At 34.7% G+C, this 23,248-nt stretch overlaps 2 protein-coding genes and 1 long non-coding RNA gene across 4 annotated transcripts; 2 read left to right on the forward strand and 1 right to left on the reverse strand.

The window, feature by feature from the left end:
• The first annotated feature begins 323 nt into the window (after window positions 1–323).
• LOC128558550 (leucine-rich repeat, immunoglobulin-like domain and transmembrane domain-containing protein 1) lies at window positions 324–6,346 on the forward strand. Of its 2 annotated transcripts, XM_053548187.1 has the most exons (3): window positions 324–447; window positions 952–1,032; window positions 1,763–6,346. In XM_053548187.1, the coding sequence occupies exon 3, from the start codon at window positions 1,848–1,850 to the stop codon at window positions 3,099–3,101; it is 1,254 nt and encodes a 417-aa protein (XP_053404162.1). In that variant the 5' UTR covers window positions 324–447; window positions 952–1,032; window positions 1,763–1,847; the 3' UTR covers window positions 3,102–6,346. The 2 variants fall into 2 exon arrangements, with proteins under 2 accessions (XP_053404162.1, XP_053404163.1); XM_053548188.1 differs by lacking the exon at window positions 952–1,032 and having other exon boundaries at window positions 334–447.
• Window positions 6,347–6,792: 446 nt separating this feature from the next.
• Window positions 6,793–16,718, reverse strand: LOC128558551 (uncharacterized). The gene is made up of 7 exons (XR_008371715.1): window positions 16,583–16,718; window positions 11,819–11,939; window positions 11,157–11,299; window positions 10,689–10,783; window positions 8,373–9,088; window positions 7,446–7,542; window positions 6,793–6,931 (listed from the first exon to the last, which is right to left on the reverse strand). It is a non-coding gene; the product is annotated as an uncharacterized LOC128558551 (long non-coding RNA).
• Window positions 16,719–19,929: 3,211 nt separating this feature from the next.
• Window positions 19,930–22,909, forward strand: LOC128558243 (uncharacterized). Its single transcript, XM_053547129.1, has 2 exons — window positions 19,930–19,969; window positions 20,700–22,909. The coding sequence occupies exons 1-2, from the start codon at window positions 19,930–19,932 to the stop codon at window positions 22,490–22,492; spliced, it is 1,833 nt and encodes a 610-aa protein (XP_053403104.1). The 3' UTR covers window positions 22,493–22,909.
• Window positions 22,910–23,248: the final 339 nt, after the last annotated feature.

Below are 23,248 nucleotides of genomic sequence, written 5' to 3' on the forward strand. Positions count from 1 at the left end.
TAAACCTTGTCAGTGTGAAACATGTTCCTTTACAGAAACACTAGTATCTGCATAAAAAATATGTTCCTAAAAATCACTCTGTTCTTAAAATTTCCATCTGTCGAGATTAACAAAATGTAGCTGGTATTTAATTTTGCCCACATTCTATAAATCAGTTGAATATAGACAGTAGTGTGTTGGTAAATTGGACTTGTTGTGACACATGTTCCCCATCCACTCCTTTAGGCTGCATTAGGACTATTTTTATATCTGATAACCGTTACTGTTTAATTAATCGTTAATACTAACCTTTTAAGTAGTTCATGTGCATGTATCGTATACATTCTGTATTATTTTTGTTTCAGGAAAGAAGAATAAATAAGTGCATTGCCATGCAGAGATATTCAATTCTTGCAAACTGCTGTGTAAGATTTCAGTTCAGAGTTTAGGCTTGCCTCTCCAAGCTATGTAAGTACAAAAATTGAATCAGTGCAAATTATGTATGACACTGTCTTCAAATGTGTGACACTACCTGTGAAGGGTGACTTTGCCTGTTTTTACAGTGGAAAGATACCCCTTTTTCGAAGGTTTAATTATGTAAAAAGTTAAATTTTTTAGCTATTCTAAGCATAGAATATTGTTTGTGAAATATCAAGAAAATTAATTAAGTACTAATTTTTTTCTAATAATGTAGGATAGTCTGGTGAAATTTATGTTAACCTTTACCCTGTTAAATTTCTGAAATGAACTGGTCCGTCATTCAATTTGGGCAGTACCACTTATTATTCAAAGGGGTGTTCACTGAAAATATACAGGCTGAATAGCGAACAGTGCAAACCATGATCAGACTGCACAGATCGCAAAGGCAGAATCATTTGCCGACAGCAGGCTAAAGGTTAATTCTTGATGCCTAAATTCATGCACATGTAGCATTGTATACTATTTAAATTAGACTTCATACAAACTTTTTAGGTTGGTGCTGCAAACTAAACCTTTGATATGGAGACATAACCACATTCCTGATTAAACTAACTCAACATCCCCAGAAAAAAGGTACATTGCAAGTTAGAATGTTTTTCAAATATACACAAAAATGAAGATGTAATTAAAAGATAATGGTGCAAAACTTGCATTTCTTTTTATGCTTTCATTTCAAAAACAGATTTTTCAAAACAATTGCATGAAAACCTTATCTTTAGTGTATAGTCATGGGAGATAGTATATAGTCATGGGAGAAAAAATTTCATGGATTTCATGATTGTGTCAGTAAAATTCCTATTAATTTTACGTTCAAAAGATGAAATCCAAGAACTCAAATCACCATGAACATTTTGACCAAAACGATGAAATATGCTCACAAAGTCAAATGACTTAACAGTACTATTAAATGCCTTACTGACTTTCATTGAGAAGAAACTTCGTTTTTGCTTAAACTACATTGTGAAGAAACATACAGCAAAAATTAGTCACAAACATGACAAAGTGAGGCAAAATTAAGAAATATCTGGTATATTGTTGATACCAGATAACTCCGCTACAGAATACATACCTGATTTTTGGAGTGAATCTTCAAAATTATATGTTTCAAGTTACCGGTATTTGAAAATTACATTTAATAGGCTTTAAGCATATGGAAAATTTAGTAGTGGGTCAAGGCCATTTAATATTGATTGGATGATCTACTGTCATAGCTATGTAATACTGCCAGTGTTTATACAAGTGCACCATAAATGTGAAAGTGCATTTTGCATGAACCTGACTCGTTTGTTGTGATTTTTTGCAGAAGACTACTGTTCTGGTTTCTTCCCGGAGAGAAGCCTACAGCAGCACAGGGAAGCCTACAGTTCCTGTTGCCCCTAGCAGAGAGGATGGCCAGATTGTCATTTTTAACTCCAAGTCTTGTGTTCGCAGCTGTTACCATGGCAATAGATCCTGACATAAAGACAACTGATAACAATGGCGTCTCAGCAGAATCTCCAAAAGATGGAGATTCTATTTGTAATCTTTATACTGTGGAGAAAAAAGTAATTCTTAATTGTTCAGGAGTGACTGTTCAGGAGGAACCACTTGAAAATCTTGACCAGAATGTTAATGTTTTGGATATTAGCTACATAGGATTAACAAGATTATCCGTATTTTCTAAAGAACATAAATTAAAAAATTTGTTGGTTTTGAATGCAAGTCATAACAGTATAAACCATTTTGAAGAAGACTCGTTTAGAATGTTTCCAAATTTAGAGAAATTAGATTTGTCCTTTAACAGTATCGAAAAATTACCAAATGATGTTTTTATGTCAATGTCAGATCTTAGATTTCTTGATCTCTCAAATAACAAGCTTATATCATTGCCAAATAAATTGCCAATGACGGAATGGTTTGATGTTTCAAACAACCGGATTTCAAGCATTCCTGAAACATATTCTTCCGTGTTGTATCCTCAAACTGTATTCTTGTTGGGAAAAAATCCATTCAGATGTACATGTGATCTGTTATGGCTGAAAGATTTACTGAGTACCAGAAAGTACCTGCTTAATTTTGTGATTAATTTAGATCCCAAGAAGTTTATTCCAGTTTGTACTTCACCAGAACATCTTGCTGGTAAGCCATGGGATACGGTGGAAGATTCAGAATTTAAATGCATTGGATTGGATGAGAATTCTTTCGATTCAGCCAATGAAAAAGCATCTAACAAAATACAGGAGGAAGTGAAAGTTACAGTCTCAGAGATTGGTCCAAACTGGGTAATCTTGAAATGGAATGGAAATTCAGATGACATTGGAAAAGTGATAGAAATTAAATACCATAAATTTGGAGAAAACAATGACAAAAAACAAGTGATCTTGCCACTATCAGCATCAGGCTATAGACTTAGGAATTTAGAAGTTGATGCACCATATGTTATATGTTCAACTGTAATGCTTGGAGCAGATTCGTATTCACCTGGATGTGAAGAAATAGTTACTGCCAAGGGTCCAGATAAAAATTTATTTTCTTACATGTATGAATTTGTGATAAGACTGTTTATTGACTATTCAAATCACCTAATTGTTTTATTAATTTTATTTATTACAACACTGTATATTATTCAAAGAAAAGAAGTGAATAAAAAAGATAAAATGTGAGGTACACTTGGTTGAAAATATCATGTATTATTATTAAGGCTTTACTTGCACTAAGGACTCATTGCTGGTGATGTAGATGATTGATATGCAGGTGGCTAATTAACTAAGGATCACTAAGTGATCATGTATTCCATTTTGATTTTGAAGTCTTTGGATAAAGCCTCTCAAGATACTGATCAGAAAAGAGTTTAACCAGGACCTTTAAATGTACAGTCTCCATAATTACAGCTGCTTAAGTTTATGACTGCACGATGCATATAGCTTCTAGATCACAATAATCTTTATGTTCACATACTGTTGGGGGAATATTCGCGATGATTTTGATTTCACAATATTTGTTATTTATTGCAGCCCACACAATCTTCGTTCAACTGATGAAAAATTTAAGCAATTTAGAAATATACTGCGATAAAAAGGAAACTGACATTCAAAAATATCCTGGTACCTATACTGGTTGAGTGGCCAGATTGGTGTTTGAAACTCAATAAAAATACATGCAGGCTAGATCTCTTTCATAGTATATTAATTAAAAGTTAAAATGGCACAACATCAAATGTTGTTGAAATATTATTATAATGAATGATCAACAACTCAGAATGCAAAATCTCATATTTTAATTCATTTGAAATTCTGCTGTTGCCATGGCAACTGATTGATTTTCTTTATGGAAACACGGAAATCTCTTATAACAATTACATCAGAACATATAATAAACATTCACATATGCTAAGATATAACCCTAGGCAACGCCTATAATTTGAGGCAAAAACAAATATGGTTGCCATGGAAACGGAGATAAAAATGAGAATATTTGCTATGTCTGTTTTTTATGGAATAAAACCAAGTTAGGTCTTTTTTTTAGGAAATAACATATGTTATTTGTTTGTGAAGATCATTATTCATAAGTAATACAATATATTTCTGTTGCTATGGTTACAATGGAGTTACAGTTACGCTTCAATGAGACAACAATGACGTTTTTGCTAAGTTATTGTAGAACACTTTCAGCATTTACCATTACATGTAAAAATAAAAAAAAATGCATCACTGAAAAGTGTTCTTCAAACAATGTTTTTTTTTCAAGACATAATATAGAACAACAGAAAAATGTTTTCATGGTTACACAGTTAATTCCGTAAACATAATACTACATAATCTCATTTAACACACAGTAATAGTTCAAGAAAACTGCCTTATTAAATGTCTTGATCATATTAAAAGAGTTAGATGATACTAACGGCAATAATATATATTTAGGCATACAAAAACTAAATTGTTTCCACAATAATTCAATATAATAATGTTTTACAAATTATACATATATTGTGATTTCAGACATGTTAAATTAATTGTTCATGAAAAGGAAAAATGAACATGATACTGCTGACAGAAATGATTACATGCAGTTTGAATACAGCAGAAAATATTCTTAGATCTATATAATCCAACTGTCATAATGAAAAAAATGTACATTACTACCATTATATGTAACAATTATTGTTGAAAAATCTTCCAGTGTTTTAGAGGAATTTCACATTTATACTGTGTTCAGCCTTACATGTATATAGTGTGTCAACATTTAACAAATGCATAGTACTGTTGACACCATAAAGTTGTTAATTCAATGTTTACGTAAACTATATGTAACATTTGTTCTTTTTCAAATATGTGACAGAGCATGAGATTTTGGGTCCAAATGCAAGTTTGGTCAAAAATGGGGTTTTGGGCTTATCTGACAGACTGACCCGTTCTGAGTAAAAATATTCAATTTGACAACAAAAATCAGTTGTTGTCATGGAGATATTACCACTTTTCGGACACCATGTTTTTGTCTAACTGTATCAAAATTGAGGCAGTATATCTTAATAATGACACCATATTTAAATAATATCAAGATAAAATACATGATAAAATAACAAAAGCAACATGCAATTAATGGAATGTGTTTCTTTTTGTCTCTTTCTTTCATGTAGTATAAAAATATTTATGTTCTAAAAATCGTTTCTATAGCAACACTGTTGTTTAACCTCTTTTTTAACAGTCTCTTGATGAATCTAGCAATAAATTACATAGAATGTGAAATAAATACACAATTTACTTTTTCTAGTGTGCTAACAGTTTACAGACAACTGTTTTATGACATTCTTTTGAACAAGATACAGAATTTATTTGATATCAAATTAGACAACATCCCAAAAACTAGGACATTAATCTTATTATTATAGACACCTTATTTATTAAACAGTAAGAAAGAAAATCCGGCAAGAAGATATAATTATTAGATTGTTATTATCATCCGTGAGTTTGCTAAAATTTCAAAAGACTTAGATATACTGATAAGTGAATCATTACCATGGCAACGATGTGGTATTTTCTTACAAAAATACTAACATTACCATGGCAACAATGTGGTATTTTCTTACAAAAATACTAACATTTTTTGCAATTTTTTTGTAATAAATTAAATATTGGAAGTGTTATTCCATATATTTACATCAAAAGCTGTCTGTTTTCTTATTTAAAAGTAAGAGAGTAGACGTCATTCCGTGAAAATTAATGTAATATGGTTTGAGAAATACATAATATTCAGATACACCTCTCTCAGTTACAACGATTGCCATTTTAAGGCAGGCTTGTGTAATAACATAGTGCTTTGTTGGTGCAATTATTACATATGAAGATATATTCACTAACATAATACAGCTTAACATAATAACATATAAACAAGAAAGATGTTGTTTACATATGATGATATCCAAAATAATTTAAAAGTTAAATTAATGTTACCATGGCAACAATGCACTATTTTTCTTAAAATAGTAGTTTTTTGTAAATTTTCCAGAAAGAATCAGAACATTCATTTAGCATCTGTTCAGTACACATTTGTTTTACACCACAAATGCTCAGTTATGATCATTTATAAAAAACAAACATCATTTTATGTAATATAACTTGTCTTTCAGAACTACATATTTTCCTGATATGCCTACCTGCATTACAGCTCTGCCATTGTGTTATGACATGTTTTGTTGATGGTTACACATAAAAGATATTTTCTTGCAGAACATAGTCTGATTAGCAGAATATAAACAAGACACATGCTCTCTACATAATCAAACAAATCTAAATTTAAGTCAAATTTGTGTTACCATGGCAACTCACAATGATTTGCAAAAAAATAGCTATTTCTGCAAAGGTCATGTCATGTAAAAATATCTTTTAACACATAACCATGGATTAACATGATTAATTCTTGAAATAAAATATATTATATTCAGCCACTAACAAATATTTTCTGCTATATTGGTAGTTTTTTGCCATTTCTGGAAAAATCCTTCCTACACTCACACTGGCAAGGCAGTTTTTATTGTAAAAATGTTTCCTCCAAAGGTTGTGCTTTAATGTCACACATGTTGTAGTTTTGAAACAACTAGGATTCATTCAACAGACATGTCTTAGTATTTCATGCATGCAGTTTTGGAAAATTTATAAGTTAAATTCTGTATTGTTAGAACAATTAGGATAGTGCTTCTCAAACAACTTCACAGCTGTCATGACATCAAAACACTACTTTTACCCAATATTTCTCACAGTTGACTAAGTTTTACTTTTTCTTGAAACACATTTGTAATTTGAACTAGAATTTTTAACTTTTCCAGGTCATGAGGGCAGAAAACATGACATTATTTGTGCAGTATGGAGTTATTTGCTCATATCAGTATTTGTGACATGCACTCTATTCCACAGGCATGATTTCAGCTGGGTGATCAGTAGAACATATTAATTCCTTCTGTTTCATTCCCATTTATATATTGATAGTTCTTTCATCACTGCAAAACAAAAATTCATCAACATTAGAACTTCATTTTAATAAGATTAGTATAAGGTTACAGAATATAAGACTGTAAAGCATCTTTTTAAGCTTAAGAGAGTAGTTTTGTTAAAAGCTGACTGAAAGCAGATTTGATAAGTATAAACTCACCCAAGAATCTTACAGTATTCATGCAGAAAAAGTAGCTTTTCAAGAATACATAAACTAGCTAAGATTCCTACAGACTAGACATACAATTCATGCAATCAAACTTAATGTAAACACAAATACTGTGAAAATAATTTTGAAAATATGAAAAAATACATATATGATATATTCAATTATTGTATGTCATTACTTATTCACTTCTTAACATATTACACATATTTGTTGAATGGGTCTATAATCAAAATAATTTCTCTTAAAATGTAATGAATGAAATAGATCATTTATGTTTATGCTACTGTAATGTCTTTATCTTTCTTAGAATAGCAGTATAGTAACTGTAAAAATGTATGAAGAAATTTACAAACCCCCATAAAATCCAGCTTGTTGTGTATAGACTTTCCTGGAAAATCATTTCACTGTTTAAGGTCATTGCATCAAGCCAAACAATCCTCAGTGGTTGATCTGTAAAATGAAATAAAGTACTGAAAAAGGCTGAAATGAGAGATAAAAATGCCCTGGGCAGTTAGCTCAGTACATATTTAACACAAAGACTTCTATAAAAAGAGTAATAGGTTTGAATTCCTGGCAAGGCTTTCAAAACAAAATGTATCTGAAGTTTACTTATTTTACTAAGTGGTTTTTAGTCACTTGCCAAGAACAGTACAAAATGGTGAGGAATCCAGAAATAATGGCCAAGTGAACAGTATGCAAATTTAACATGAAAAGCTTTGGGAAAAGCTGTCTCTTTCCAAGTAAAAACAATATTTATGCCTTGTAGAAGTTTTATGGACTGATTTGACATTACATACATGTAAGAAATTAGTGGTTGAAGCTGACAACAGGTGTGTTTCAACTATTCCTAATCAGTCACTTTCATGGCATGGCTATATTTATAAAATGATCAGGGCTTTAACTTTAATATGTAACTAAACATTATGACTGACTGTTGTAATTTTGTCTGGCACCATGGCACCAGAGTCACAAGGTCTTCATGTAATTGTCTTGCATACTGATTCTACTGAATACTTCTTGTAATTGTCTTGCATACAAATTCTACTGAATAAGAGTCAAAACCGATTTAAAAAAAGTTGAATTCATGGCAGATTTAGTAAATAAAATATAGTCTACAATATATTGACACTTGTAAATAAAATGTGAACTGCGCTAAATCTACCTTGAATCTGTCATTAGTGTCAAATCCGGGCTATTTTTGGAAAAGATATCGGACAAAACTGTCGATATGAACTCAAATAATATTTTTAACACTACATATCGCTTAAATACTTACTTACCTTAAGATTCGCTAACTGTCATTCTTTATACAATCGAAATAAATCATCAAATAATTGTTTTTGGTAGTTTCATTTTCTCCGCGACCTTCGATGTTTACATTATTATGGCGTGTCGATTCAAAGGGCGATAAATTATCAATCATTTAAATTTTTTAAAGAAACGGAATTGCAAAACACGGAAATGTTTATAAATGTCACTTCATTTTTTTCTTGTGGCAAGGTAGAGTATTATTGAAAACAAGAAATGCATTAATTGCTGCGAACACGTGGTAACGTCCACCATTTTTTTGTGACGTACTTTAATCGATGTTTTCTCAAATGACGTAACGCCTCACATATATGGAATTTGGGTCTAGTACATCTTCAAAAAATCAAAAACACTTTCAAATTAATCAAAATTTCAGAGCTCTTTCTCTGTATTTAATACTTTAAATGTTAAACACTTTTTTTCCATTCATTCTTCGTTTTAAATGACTCGAGTTCTCAATTTTAATGGCTTTGGCACTGCTGGTTATGAGCATACATTGCTGTTGCTGCAAAGGGGCACTATTTCATTATACAGGTACCACTGTCGACTGGCATCCAACTCAGGAATGGTAATACGGTTGGTGAATTTGCCTGTCATGCCAAACCCCTGCCTAAAAATATTAATTTCCGTCTCTGTGTTGAAGTTATAATCCTTCAAGAATACTATACCAGGTCATGCAGAGGACATTCTGTAATGATAAATGTATCAAATATTTAAGACAAAGAACACATAACCTTTTCATCAATCCTGAACAACAGCTGTCCAAAAGACAGCCCACACGTAATTACATTAAATAACATTTTAGAATTTATTACAGTAATGACAACTTCTTTTCATGAAAAAATTCAACCATTGCACATATTCTACATGAAGTAAGGGCCATGATTTTGATCTCATTTTAACAAATAGTTCTTTAACCTGGTTAAGAAAAAACAGTTACTTTATTAGAATTATGTTATTAATCCCCCGCCGTGGCGGAGGGATTATAGGAATGGTCTGCGTCCTTCCGTCCGTAACAAAATCGTGTCCGGTCCATATCTCCTAAACTCCTTGAAGGATTTTCGTGAAACTTGGGTCAAATGATCACCTCATCAAGACGATGTGCAGAACCCATGAGTCAGCCTTGTCGGTTCAAGGTCAAGGTCACAACTCAAGGTCAAAGGTTTGAGCCTGCCATTTTGTGTCCGCTCTATATCTCCTAAACCCCTGGAAGGAATTTTATAAAACGTGGGTCAAATGATCACCATATCAAGACGATGTGCAGAACCCATGAGTCAGCCTTGTCGTCACAACTCAAGGTCAAAGGTTTGAGCCTGCCATTTTGTGTCTGCTCTATATCTCCTAAACCCCTTGAAGGAATTTTATAAAACTTGGGTCAAATGATCACCTCATCAAGATGATGTGCAGAACCCATGAGTCAGTCATGCTGGCTCAAGGTCAAGGTCACAACTTAGGGTCATTTTGTGTCCGCTCTATATCTCCTAAACCCCTTGAAGGATTTTCATCAAACTTTGGTCAAACGATCACCTCATCAAGGCGATGTGCAGAACTTATGAGTCAGCCATGTCGGCTCAAGGTCAAGGTCACAACTGAAGGTCAAAGGTTTGAGCCTTCCATTTCGTGTCCGCTCTATATCTCCTAAACCCCTTGAAGGAATTTTATAAAACTCGGGTCAAATGATTACCTCATCAGAACGATGTGCAGAAATTATGAGTCAACCATGCCAGCTCAAGGTCAAGGTCACAACTAAGGGTCGAAGGTTTGAGCCTTCCATTTGGTGTCCACTCTGTATCTCCTTAACCCCTTGAAGGATTTTCATCAAACTTGGGTCAAATGATCACCTCATCAAGAACTCATGAGTCAGCCATGTCAACTCAAGGTCAAGGTCACAACTGAAGGTCAAAGGTTTCAGCTCTGTATCTCCTAAACCCCTTGAAGGATTTTCATGAAACTTTGGTCAAATGATCACCTCATCAAGATGTTGTGCAGAATTCATGAGTCCACCATGTCAGTTCAAGGTCAAGGTCACAGCTAAAATCAAAGGTTTACCCTTTCACTATCCATAGCAGTGGCGGGGGATTTAGCTGTCTTTCAGACTGCCTTGTTTCTGTTTAACTTGCTTGCAGTGAGCTAGACACTCTTTAACAACACAAAAATAAACAGAAAATGTGGTATTTTAATGTAAATGGCCTCTTTACAGACATGATCTCTGCAGCAAGTTTTATCAATACTTGATTATTAATAAAAAACATAATTGATTAAAGAGGCTCAATTTAAGCCAAATATACCTAAACATGTTCAGGACTGAATTCTGTATGCCGGGCCTCAATCAGGTTGTACTCCAAGTCATCATGTAGACCCATCATAACAAGCCATATTCCAGCTAAAATGAGGGGTATATTTAAACAATGAATTCTTAAACAAAATCTTCTAAGTAGCAATAGTGAGTCCTTAGAATATAACATAGCATCACTTTATTAAAACAAATAAATGCCAGCTAACAGTTAAATTTCTTACATACACACCTAAGTCTTAATACAGAATGTTGTGTAAGTATGCAATATTCAAATTGTAATTCAATGTTTATCAGTGGAGATATTATTTTTCATTTACATAAAATTATGCACATTATATATATAAACTGGAAACTAGTGACTTTCCAAACTGAAGTGTATGAACACACTGTAAAATTAAATATTTCAACATCAAATTCTATGTGCTTAATAAATATTTCTTTATTTATTGGGAATTCTTACCTTATTACAACACTTTTCTTATTTTGTCCACTATAGTTGTCCATATGTAATGAAACATTCTTTTCTCCATAGCCATGATGCTTAAAGTGATGGTGGACCATAGATACCACACTGTTTGCTCCTCTTCCAACAGCAGTAATGTACTTTTCATACAAAAACAAGAACAGTTTATAAGAAATGTATTAAATTCTCATCAAAAATGGAGTGAATCAACACTGACCAAACAGTTCATCCTTTCTTATAGATAATGCTTCACATCAACTTGTATTTATCAAAATTTAATTGAATTCCGATTCACAGTGCTTATGATATAGCATCTTTATTATTATAAAGCAATGCAGTATTTGCAACGCAATTTCAGGGATTTACATAAAGTTCAGTTGAAAAAAACCATAGAAATTAGTAAAATCAAGTCTTAACAAAACACAACTTCCTTTAGATAATTTCACTTGACAAACTTTCTTCAAAGGTGTCACTATAATTCCAATGTAAAATGTGCACTGCAGGCCTGTAGCTTTTATTCATAGTCATGATTTGTTTGAAGACTATGGAATTTAATTTATTGATATATGAAATTTCATAGTTAAAATTGATATTGAAAAAGTGCATTTGAGGATACTGACACTGATATGAATGTAAACACTAACTTCAAAATCTTATACCTGCATGAGGATTCACAGAAATACAAGGGCCCTACTTGCTGAGCATAGTATGGGGTCAGTACTTGTTGAGCATAGTCAAAACTGCAGTGAGCCTTTATATTTCTTACTGCTGGAGGTTATCCTGAAAAATATAAAAAAAGAATTTCTCATTTATTTAGTAGCCAACCAGCATGCTGTCTACCAGTAATGGCAGTAGTAAGAATGAAAAAAGTAGTTTTTATTTTAATTTGCAAGTAGAATTTTTAAGAAATTTTCAGGAGGTCTATTTTAGTTGCTATTACAACAAAAAGTGACAATTCAAAACACCACTTTTCCTGTGTTATTGTACTATAATTTTCAATTGTCATAGATTCTACTGTGCATAATGACCATGTAATTATTAAATTGTTCACATCTGTGACAGTTTAAACCTATCTTGTAATATTCCTGTTCATTTACCTCTTTACAATTTCTAGATAGAAAGTTTCAAGCATGCAACTTGTATCACCATAAGATCTTGGTTCCTTTCTGGAACTGGCCAGATTCCATTATGGGTTCCAGAGTTATGGCCACTGAAAGGCCCAAAATTAGCTATTTTGACCTTGTCTGCACAGTAGCAGCTTTATTTATGATTTGATTTTAACCAAACTTGCACAAAACTTGTGTCACCATAAGATCTTGATTCCTGTCTTGAACCGGCCAGATCCCATAATGGGTTCCAGAAATATGGCCCCTAATAGGGCCTGAATTAGCTATTTTGACCTTGTCTGCACAATAGCAGCTTCATTTATGATTTGAATTAAATCAAACTTAAACAAAACTTGTGTCACCATAAGATCTTGGTTCCTTTCTTGAACTGGCCAGATGCCATAATGGGTTCCAGAGTTATGGTCCCTGAAAGGGCTAAAATTGGCTATTTTGACCTTGGCTGCACAATAGCAGCTTCATTTATGATTTGATTTTAACCAAACTTGCACATAACTTGTATCACCATAAGATCTCGATTCCTTTTTATACGCCCGAAGGGACATATTATGTTTTCGCCTCGGTGTCTGTCTGTGTGTTGGTTAGCAATTTCCCTTCTGCTCTTTTATGAACCCTTTTATGCATTTCAGAGAAACCTGACACAATTGTTTACCTCGTTTAAATGACGTGCAGAGTGCATGTTTCGGACGGCTCACTTCAATGTCAAGGTCACACTTAAGGGTCAAAGGTCATATGACTTTGTTTTGTGTGAATATTGCGTTGCATTGCAGTGCTCTTGTTTTTATTTGGCAGATCCTTCTTTTATTCGCTTACAATAATTTTTTTTTTATTACTTTCCTTTTATGTTACTATAAATAGCTTATTTAGTAACTTTTTTATAATTGGCCGTAGGGAAAAACCGAGACCACTTTTCTGTGGTACAACATGGATGGTACCTCCAATTTTTAGGTGTATTTTGACATATCTGTACCTTGTACGATTTTTTCTTTTTGTTTTTGGTTAAAGTAATGGTACTCAGGTGAACTATATAGGGCCATCATGGCCCTCTTGTTTTATAATCGATTGATATTGCATGGTATTTGATTATGAATGTAGCTCCTTCAGTATAAACAAATATTTTACAAACCTAGAAAAATTTAACACGTTGGATAGGGATTTTCAACGTCTCGTTATCTGAAGTAAATGTTAAAAGATGAAATATTTCAGTGATAGTTGGGCATTGGATATCTTTAATCAAAGACTCCGGGGGAAGTATTAGTGTGGAAGTTTGTCAAATAATCAGAGTAACTGTCAACTTGTAGTACATTTTCTTATCTCGGTTTAGCCAAAGCTAGAATTCTACTAAAGTCTACAATGGGAATTAATTTCTTAAAATCGTATTTGGTGTGTGGGTCACACAGTCTTTGGAGTTTTTACCAGTACCAGCAACTTTGCCATCATTTGTAATTTTTGGTCGTTAAAGTAACTCTGACAAGCGAGACAGGATATTCTGAAATAAGATACTGAAAATAATCAAATGGAAAGTTTGATTGAAAAGTATAAAAAAAAAAATTATGCAAATTTTGATCGTGCACAACTTTTCAAACAGAACTTTAATTTTGAGATGTCCTTCGTGTAAGTTTTTTTCTTTTTTAGAAGCGTTGAATGCAACCAAGCAAAATATGAACAAAGTCAGTTTGGCTTCAAGTCTGTTCATGAAAGATATTGAAATGTGCACAACGCCTCCACTCAGTCCGTTTCATTTTTAAATAGTTGAATCACATTTTACCGCTTCAGAAATAAGACAATTCAGTACTGTACAGTATCTGCAAATAAATAATCCGACAGACAATAGAAGAATGAATGCGTGTACATTGTATTAATAAAGTAACTATCAAAATCAAAAGCAAAATGGTCAACTAAGTACATGTATTTTTCGTCTTGGCAACAAGGTTTGCATAAAGGTACGAAATTACTAGATCCTTCACATTTTTTAGCTCACCTGAGCACAAAGTGCTAAAGGTGAGCTTTTGTGATTGCCCTGTGTCCGTCATCAACAATTTGACTATTAATACTCTAGAGGTCACAATTTTGGCCTAATCTTAATGAAACTTGGTCAGAATGTTACCCTCATAAAAATCTTGGAAGAGTTTGATATTGGGTCATCTGGGGTCAAAAACTAGGTCACCAGGTCAAAGCAAAGGAAAAGCTTGTTAACATTCTAGAGGTCACAATTTTGACCCAGTCTTAATGAAACTTGGTCAGAATGTTACCCTCAATAAAATCTTGGAAGAGTTCGATATTAGATCATCTGGGGTCAAAAACTAGGTCACCGGGTCAAATCAAAGGAAAAGCTTGTTAACACTTTAGACGTCACAATTTTGGCCCAATCTTAATGAAACTTGGTCAGAATGTTACCCTCAATAAAATTTGAATAAGTTCGATATTGGGTCATTTTGGGTCAAAAACTAGGTCATCGGGTCAAATCAAAGGAAAAGCTTGTTAACACTCTAGAGGTCACAATTTTGGCCCAATCTTAATGACACTTAGTCAGAATGTTACCCTCAATTAAAAAGCTTGGACAAGTTTGATATTGGGTCATCTGGGGTTAAAAACTAGGCCACCAGGTCAAATCAAAGGAAAAGCTTGTTAACACTGTAGAGGCCACATTTATGACTGTATCTTCATGAAACTTGGTCAGAATGTTACTCATGATGATCTTTAGGTCAAGTCCGGTTTGAATCTGGTTCATGTAGGGTCAGAAATTAGGTCACCAGGTCAAATCAAAGGAAAAGCAAGTTAACACTCTAGAGGCCACATTTATGACCATATCTTAATGAAACTTGGTCAGAATGTTAATCTTGATTATCTATAGGTCATGTTCAAATCTGGGTCAGGTGGGATTAAAAACTAGGTCACCGGGTCAAATCAAAGGAAAAGCTTGTTAACACTGTAGAGGCCATATTTATGACTGTATCTTTATGAAACTTAGTCAGAATGTTAATCTTGGTGATCTTTAGGTCAAGTTCGAATCTGGGTCATGTGGGGTCAAAAACTAGTTCACCGGGTCAAATCAAAGGAAAAGCTTGCTAACACTGTAGAGGCCACATTTATGACTGTATCTTCATGAAACTTAGTCAGAATGTTAATCTTGATGATCTTTAGGTCAAGTTCGAATCTTGGTCATATGGGTCAAAAACTAGGTCACCAGGTCAAATCAAAGGAAAAGTTAGTTAACACTTTAGAGGCCACATTTATGACCATATCTTAATGAAACTATCTTGATGATCTTTAGGTCAATAGGTCAGGTGAGCGATACAGGGCCTTCATGACCCTCTTGTTTGTGTGTTTTATGCCTTTTTATAGAGATAACCCCGAGTCTGGTACTGGTAGGTTTTCATTTGTGAACTTTGCACTCCATCTAAAATTTATCGTTTGCATGCTGTGATATTTTCCGGAGCTTCGACGTCTCCGGTACACCATCCAGGCTTGAACGCTTAAGCTTGCAAGCTGTTCCAGACAGTTTTACCACTCCTGTGAAAAGCTAAATCAATAGCAAGGCCTTTGGAAGTGCCTTATATACAATCTATATAATGCCAATGATAATTTAAAGTGTTATTTTGTTCCAGGCCGAACCCCCATTCAGTTATTGTCTCCGCCAAAGGCAAAGACGGGGTCAGAGAATATCCCCTGCTTACCTTACAAAACCACATGCATGCATAATCGCATGTATGTATGTATGTATGTATGTATGTATATACATGAACCATAGTGTACACCGTTTCAGTGGAATTAGTTTGATTCTTAATAACAAATTGTTTATGACCCAATAACCCGCTCTATGATCTTTTACTTGTTTATTACGAATATTTCAAAGTACATAGGCGAAGTTCATAATCATATTAAACTTCATCGCTAACAAATATTAAGCTTAGTCGAGAAAAAAACTAAACGGGCAACAAAATTTCTCAGCTACGCTGTATAAGTGGGGTAATTCTATGTGATTCCATGTATTTGAATTGTACGTGTTGCTTCCCCTTATTTAGTTCTTTAATTTCATACCTCTTGTATCTTTTTAAAAAGTGTCCTTAATTCAATTTAAGCACAAATCTATCTCATTCTTTTTGAAAATATTCTAAGAATGTAACAATGTTCATGAAACACCTTATTCATAAGTTAAAACTTTGTCCTAAGTAGGACACGTCCCTGAACAGATGACAAATTTTCACACAATATTGTCTAAAAACAGTTGTGTTGAAATATTCATGTATACAATGAGGAGTGTTTTGTATAAATTGGTTCAATCTTACATGTACGTACCTCGTATCATATCAATTATAATGAAGCTTCTCCAGTCCAGAACCAATACTATGGTGGTTGACTTGAAACATTTCGTTTTGGTGTTTTGGTTTGTTACCCATTTTTTTTTCGTATCGGCGTGCTTATTCGTCGTTCTGGCATGCTGGTGCCCCCCCCCCCCACCCCCCAGGCACAAAGCGTCAACAAAACGATTGATTGATTGATTTAGCCAAGGAAGTATAAAATATATTTTATAGCTCTTTGATTTAGTATGCGGGTGCCAGAATGAAATCTGTGAATTTGGCGTTGGCACGTTACACACCATTAAGACAAATAAGCTCATCGATACGACAAGTTTAGTTTCACAAAGGTTGTCCTGGCGTTAAAACGCGCCAACACACTAGAACGAAATGGCAAAAGTCAGCCACCATAGTACGTATTTTGTGCACTGAAAGATCCCGCTTATATAACTGATTGCCTCCAGACTTTGCAGCCTCCGCCAGGTACCCGTGACGTAGATGTTCGCCCTTTTGTCATTTCTTTACCCATGGCATATCAAGTTGGTGTCTATAAATGCTCTGCAGATTCCCAGCATTGAATTGATTCCAGAGAGGCTAAAGTCCACTACTTTTAAAGCGAAAGAATTAATAAATGCTCTCTGGGGCTCTTTGTTTTATGAATATGCACATCACATTTACTTGAAGAGATACAAGTTAGAATTATTCCATCCGCGCATTAATTCAATGTTGCATGTAGAAGCACAAATTGCTTGAAATTCCAGAAAAATTGTCCCAATATGTACAGCTAGAATTTATGCAACAAACCCGAGACTTTAAAACATATGTAGCAATGCTTCGGCAGACGTACGACCTTTGCCCATCGAAAGGTATTTTCTTTCCAATGCCAACATCGACAGTTAAACAATTACGTTAGAGATTTCATAAACACTGATGATCTCTGTATTCTTTCATAACACTAAAAAAAAGGAACTGAAAAAAGTGGTCTCTTAATGCAAGTGGTTTGTTCGTATACGTGGTGTCTCCGACAAGCTTGACTGTACGTTGTATGGCTAAAACTGAGACACCACCCGAATGGTATCGAAGTCAAGTTTCGAACTTTGGAGCCATCATCGGACCAGACGCAAATTTGCCCAAGATATATCTATTGAAAAAACAACAACAATAAACAAACAGAAAAAGGAAAGAAAAACAATACACCAACATTCGTTCTGCAATAATAATGATTTTGAGACCATATCATGGTAGTTTTGGCAATTATTTCGCAATCACTTTTCAGTAACTGCATCTAGGTGTAGAAAGCGCCAGCAACAATTGATAGATCTACATGAAGCTGGGTCTTCTTTTGAAATGCAGCTGAACTATTTTTTTTAAATGATTTTGAACCCGGTTTCTGTTTCGTCGGGAAACTGTAGAGAAGATATTATGAAATATTTCCGAATAGTAAGGAAAGCACTTGGTATCTATAGAGCTAGACTAAGTTGGTCCGGCATGTCTGTATCTAAAAGATTTCTCTCTGTGTGTTCCGCGGGCTTTCTCTCATTCTGTCCCTCTGGTCAGATCGCTCTTTTTCTGTGCCTGGTAGAGGGCGAATTTTGCGTCCTGAATGTCTATCTTGTGTGTAAAGCGTCTTTGGACCTGTTTGTTTTGAAAAGCAAGCTATATAAGTCAGGTTTAATTTATAAAAAACAATATCATCAGCAACAACAGATCGTTCAATGGCATACTTTCAGAGAGACTGAATTTAGATCTATTTGAAGTTTGAATATTGCGCTTTGTCAATTGAAAGTTGGATAATATTCGGAGCAAATATTATTTTAAAGATTGATGTTATTACTATAGCCCTAAGTTGAAAAATGAATTAAAAATAACGCGATGAACTTTTGTTTTCGCATTTATTCAACAAAATGACACTTATAACTCACCATAACTTACTGAATATATATTACTTTTAAACGGGAAACGCAGACATGTTCTTTATTCATGCTTCTTTTTATAGAAACCGATTCTTGGATTGAAATACTTACAAGGGTGGTAAACGCGCAATCCAATTCCCACTGGGAATACGCTTAAAATGGGTTGCGCGACTTCCGGTGCTGGTGTTGCGCATCAATATATACAAAATCGAGGTAGATGAGTTTTTGTTTTTGTAAATATGACACATAAATTTACGAGCGTTTTCGCGCAACCCATTTTAAGCGTATTCCCAGCGGGAATTGGATTGCGCGTTTACCACCCGTGACTTCCAGTACCTCAACATAGCTGCCAGCAAAAATATCGGAGAACTGTTTTTGCCCGCCACGAACCACTGGCACCAGATCAGAAAGAAAATGCCTCCGTACGTGTTATACCCTACCCCTAGGTATTCTATAAGAACCATGGTCATGAACGGGAAAGTGCACTAATCCGTTTCAATCGTACATTTCTCAACTTAAACGCGCAGTTCGGTGAATGGGTACCTAGTATATTGAACAAGCGATAATTTATCTTCCATCGTGCACCAGTCACATTGTCTCAATATTCCATATTGCTGAGATTATAAACATATTTTATGCTTTTGTCAACGTTACAGAAAAAACTTGCTTGAACTTCCCTAATGAACATCCGGTCTAGAGGTCACGGCAGTGCGCACATGTTTGGCGAAACGTAAACAAACACAAACAGATTTTTCAAAAATCACAATTTTACACTAAAACTCGAAATGATGAATGAAATTCATCTTGTATATGATCTTTAATTTGAAATCGTACATTGGTCTGCATCTGTTCAGTATATTTTATTCATTTTGCACATTTTGCTGCATTTTCACATTTTAGCGAACACGTGTAGTAAAATGACGATTGACATACATTTTTACAACAGCCAATCAGAATCGTTTTATAATCTAGAACGGAACTTCACCAGGGAAGTTCAAGCAGGTTTTTTGTGTAATGTTGAAATTACTATAAACTACGCGTTGTTTTTCTAAGATAAAATGTATTGAAAAAATGTGACCGGTACACAATGGAAGATAAATTACCACTTGTTTGATATCCATAGTACATATTTACCCCACTGCGTGTTTAAGGTATGAAATGCGCGATTGAAACGGGTTAGTATATTTTTCCGTTCACGACCATGGTTCTTATAGAATACCTAGGGGTAGGGTATAACACGTACGGAGGCATTTTCTTTCTGATCTGGTGCCAGTGCCACGAACTGTTTAGTTCGCAACCGGTTAACGGGTGTGATTATGGCGCACAGGACTTCCATATTTAGACATATACATGATCACGTGACATTGCGAGATGTGTTCACCTGTTGCCGCCATAACGAGTTTGTTGTTGTTGAAAAAAAAAAAGAGAAAATAAAATGTACAAAGGTTTAGCTGGAGATGATTCGAAAACGCCAGGTTAGTAAATATGTATATACCATTTAGACAGCTTAGCACGTGCTAGGTGGAGATTTTTTCACTCACTGACTCGCTGATATTCAACTGTTCAAATTTCGATTTGAACTCTGTCATCACAGACGCTTGGTTAGAGGTTACTTAAACCTCTGAATGGTCAAAATCATGATGAAATATTCGACTAAGCATGCATATAGACCGAAAATGCACAGAAAGTAACAAAATAATGGGTTTTACCGACAGTCCCCAAATCAGACTAGCTTAAACTAGTCTGATTTGGGGACTGTCGGTAAAACCCATTATTTTGTTATCCTCGGAGGTCCTCATTCCGTGATAGTCCTAATTCCGGTGATATTTATTTACCTCCTTTATCGCGAGAGTTCGTATGACGTCACACACGTGCACGGATGTAAATATTTACAAGTACCGAACGCAACTGTCAACCGACAAAACTTGTATAAAATGCGTCCAAAACAGGTAAGATTTATAAAAATATTACATATATGTCCAATATTACCTTTTCTACTAATCCCTTAAACATGCTTTGTAAAATCCCTATTTCTGAACCCAAAACTGCCTTCAGAAGTTTCATGTTTGTGCGCCCTAGAAAATATTCGTCTGTTTGACAGATCTAAACCGGAAGTCAGTTTTTACTGTTAGGCCAAACATATTTTAATTGTTGGGTTATCATCACAACTGCTTATATGTTTTTTTATGTTTATTTTAGGCTAAGCCCAAGCACATCAGAGAAAAAACAAGTTATATTCACCCAGTGCCCTAACGTCTGCATATAAACTGGTAAAGGAAGATGGTGTTTCAGTCAGGAAGGCGGCAGCCCTCACCAGAGTGCCTGAATCTACTCTTAGAGATAGAACTTTAGGGAATGTGCATCCAGATACCACTTCTGCTGGAACTGCACCTCTATTTGATCAATTTCAAGAAGTTAAACTTGTAAATCACTTTAAAAAGATGGCTGCATTTGGATATGGGTACACCAGACAAGAATGTGTGGACATAGCAAGTGATTTTGCTGTACAGTTGGGTAAACGGCGAAAAGATAAACCATTGACAATGAAATGGATGCGTGGTTTTTTAAAGCGTTGGCCCGAACTGAAAGTACTTAAGCCAAAGGGTCTTGAATTTTCTAGGGCCAAAATGGCCTCAAAAGAAGTAGTTTTCAACTATTTTTCTAACCTGAAATCTACCTTGGAAAAACACAATTTGGCTAACAAACCCCACCTGATTTTCAATGTCGACGAAAAGGTCATTTCTGTGGAGCATAAACCACCTTACATTGTTGCTGGCTCTTCTTATACTCCATCAGCTGTCACTTCTGGTAAAGGAAAGACTGTCACCATTTTGGGTTGTGGGAGTGCTGCAGGACAAGCTATCCCTCCTTACTTGGTCTTCCCCGGACAGCGCATGAGAGAAGAACTGTTACACGGAGCTTCTCCTGGAGCTGATGGCACCATCAGTGAATCTGGGTGGTCAAACTCATCCATTTTCAGACACTACATTGAAAATCATTTCTTGAAATTTGCTCCTGGTCATAATGGACAGAAGATTCTTCTTATACTTGATGGCCACAAGTCTCATGTCAGCGTTGGTTTGTCTGAATGGGCTCTTCAGTATGGAATCATCATCTTCATTCTTCCTCCCCACTGCAGCCACATTTTACAACCAATGGATGTTGGATGTTTTGGACCCTTTCAAAGAATTTATGATGCACAATGCCACAAACTAATCAGACAGTCATCAACAATCATTACTCGATACAATATCTGTGAAGTTGCTTGTCAGGTGTACACTAAAGCCCTCTCATCTGAAAACATTCAGTCATCTTTTCGCCGCTCTGGTATCTACCCTTTCAGTGTTGATGCAGTTCCAAAGGAGAAGCTATTGCCAGCTGAAGTTTTTCAGAGTGAGAGTACTGACGCAATAAATGATGCTGACAGCCAAGAAACAGTGGAAGGTGGAATTATGGTTGATCAGTTGAGAACTGAAGAGGACACTATTACAGACCTATTTGAAAAGAAAGAAAATGATCTGAAGAAGGTCAAAAGTGAACATAAAAGCAAACAAAGGAAAACAATGAGTAAAATAGTGGCTGGAAAAGAAATTACTGAGGAAATAGTTGCCAAGATGACTGAACACGAGAAGAACCAACAGAAACCTAGCCAAAATAAGCATGATAAACTGAAAAGTATGAAAAAAGATAAAGTAAATGTAATAGTTTCAGAACCATTGTCCCCAAAACCTGGTCCTTCACATATCAACTTGATTCCTGATACTGATACAGATGACTCAATGATTGATGAAGATGAGTTATGCTGCCAATGTAAGAGATACACTCCAGAGGAAGTTTCCAGGAGCATCTCTATCATTTTTGTCAAGTGGGGACGTTGTGATAATGTTATCAGGGGCAAAACATGCAACCACTGGGTGCATTTGTCATACTGCACACCAGTTCGCGTTCTGAGAAGAAGTGATTCTTTCCTTTGTCCATGTTGTGACAAGGAAGAATAAAAAGACACCCACAATAAACTTGTTTAAAAACTATGTACATAGATAAAACTGTTAAAGTTTACATATTTAGTGTTTAAAAGTTTATTTCATGTTCTTGAAAGATTAAAAACTATTTTGACAATGGACCATAAAAACACATAATTAATTTTGAGTGCCTAATACTAAAACTCATCATGATTTACTTCCCCTGTGTGACGTCACCGGAATTAGGATCATAACAAAATGGCGGAAGTTTTTGACAGTTCAATTTGTTATTAACTTGTAACATTCATGCTACAATCGCAAATTTGAGGAAAATTGATGCAAAATATTGGAAAAAGATTTATTTATTCAGGTAGGTGAGCATTATTTGTTTACTGTATATATTTTCTGCATTTCTTTACCATTATTTCTTATCCCCACGGAATTAGGACCCTCGAGGATACTTTCTGTGCATTTTCGGTCTATATGCATGCTTAGTCGAATATTTCATCATGATTTTGACCATTCAGAGGTTTAAGTAACCTCTAACCAAGCGTCTGTGTCTGTCATTGGTTATTTTGTTCCGGCTAGTGGCAAGAAAAAGAGAAAAACGCCTGCAAAGTGTAATCAGTGTTGATTTTATGGCAGTATAAAGTTGAAGTTGCATGAACGTCCATTCTACAGAAAAACTGCGGTCAAAAACTAGGCCAGTAGGTATAAAAATAGAAAAACCTTGTGACCTCTCTAGAGGCCATATTTTTCATGAGATCTTCATGAAAATTAGTGAGAATGTTC

This window comes from Mercenaria mercenaria, chromosome 7 (assembly GCF_021730395.1).
Source record: "Mercenaria mercenaria strain notata chromosome 7, MADL_Memer_1, whole genome shotgun sequence".
Taxonomy (NCBI): Eukaryota; Metazoa; Mollusca; class Bivalvia; order Venerida; family Veneridae; genus Mercenaria; species Mercenaria mercenaria.

Bases quoted from the DNA above. Each gene is read 5' to 3' on its own strand.
- LOC128558550 (XM_053548187.1), top strand. From the start codon at position 1,848: ATGGCCAGATTGTCATTTTTAACTCCAAGTCTTGTGTTCGCAGCTGTT.
- LOC128558243 (XM_053547129.1), top strand. From the start codon at position 19,930: ATGTACAAAGGTTTAGCTGGAGATGATTCGAAAACGCCAG. The intron at 19,970-20,699 runs GTTAGTAAATAT...TTTTAGGCTAAG, and splicing joins AGATGATTCGAAAACGCCAG to CCCAAGCACATCAGAGAAAA.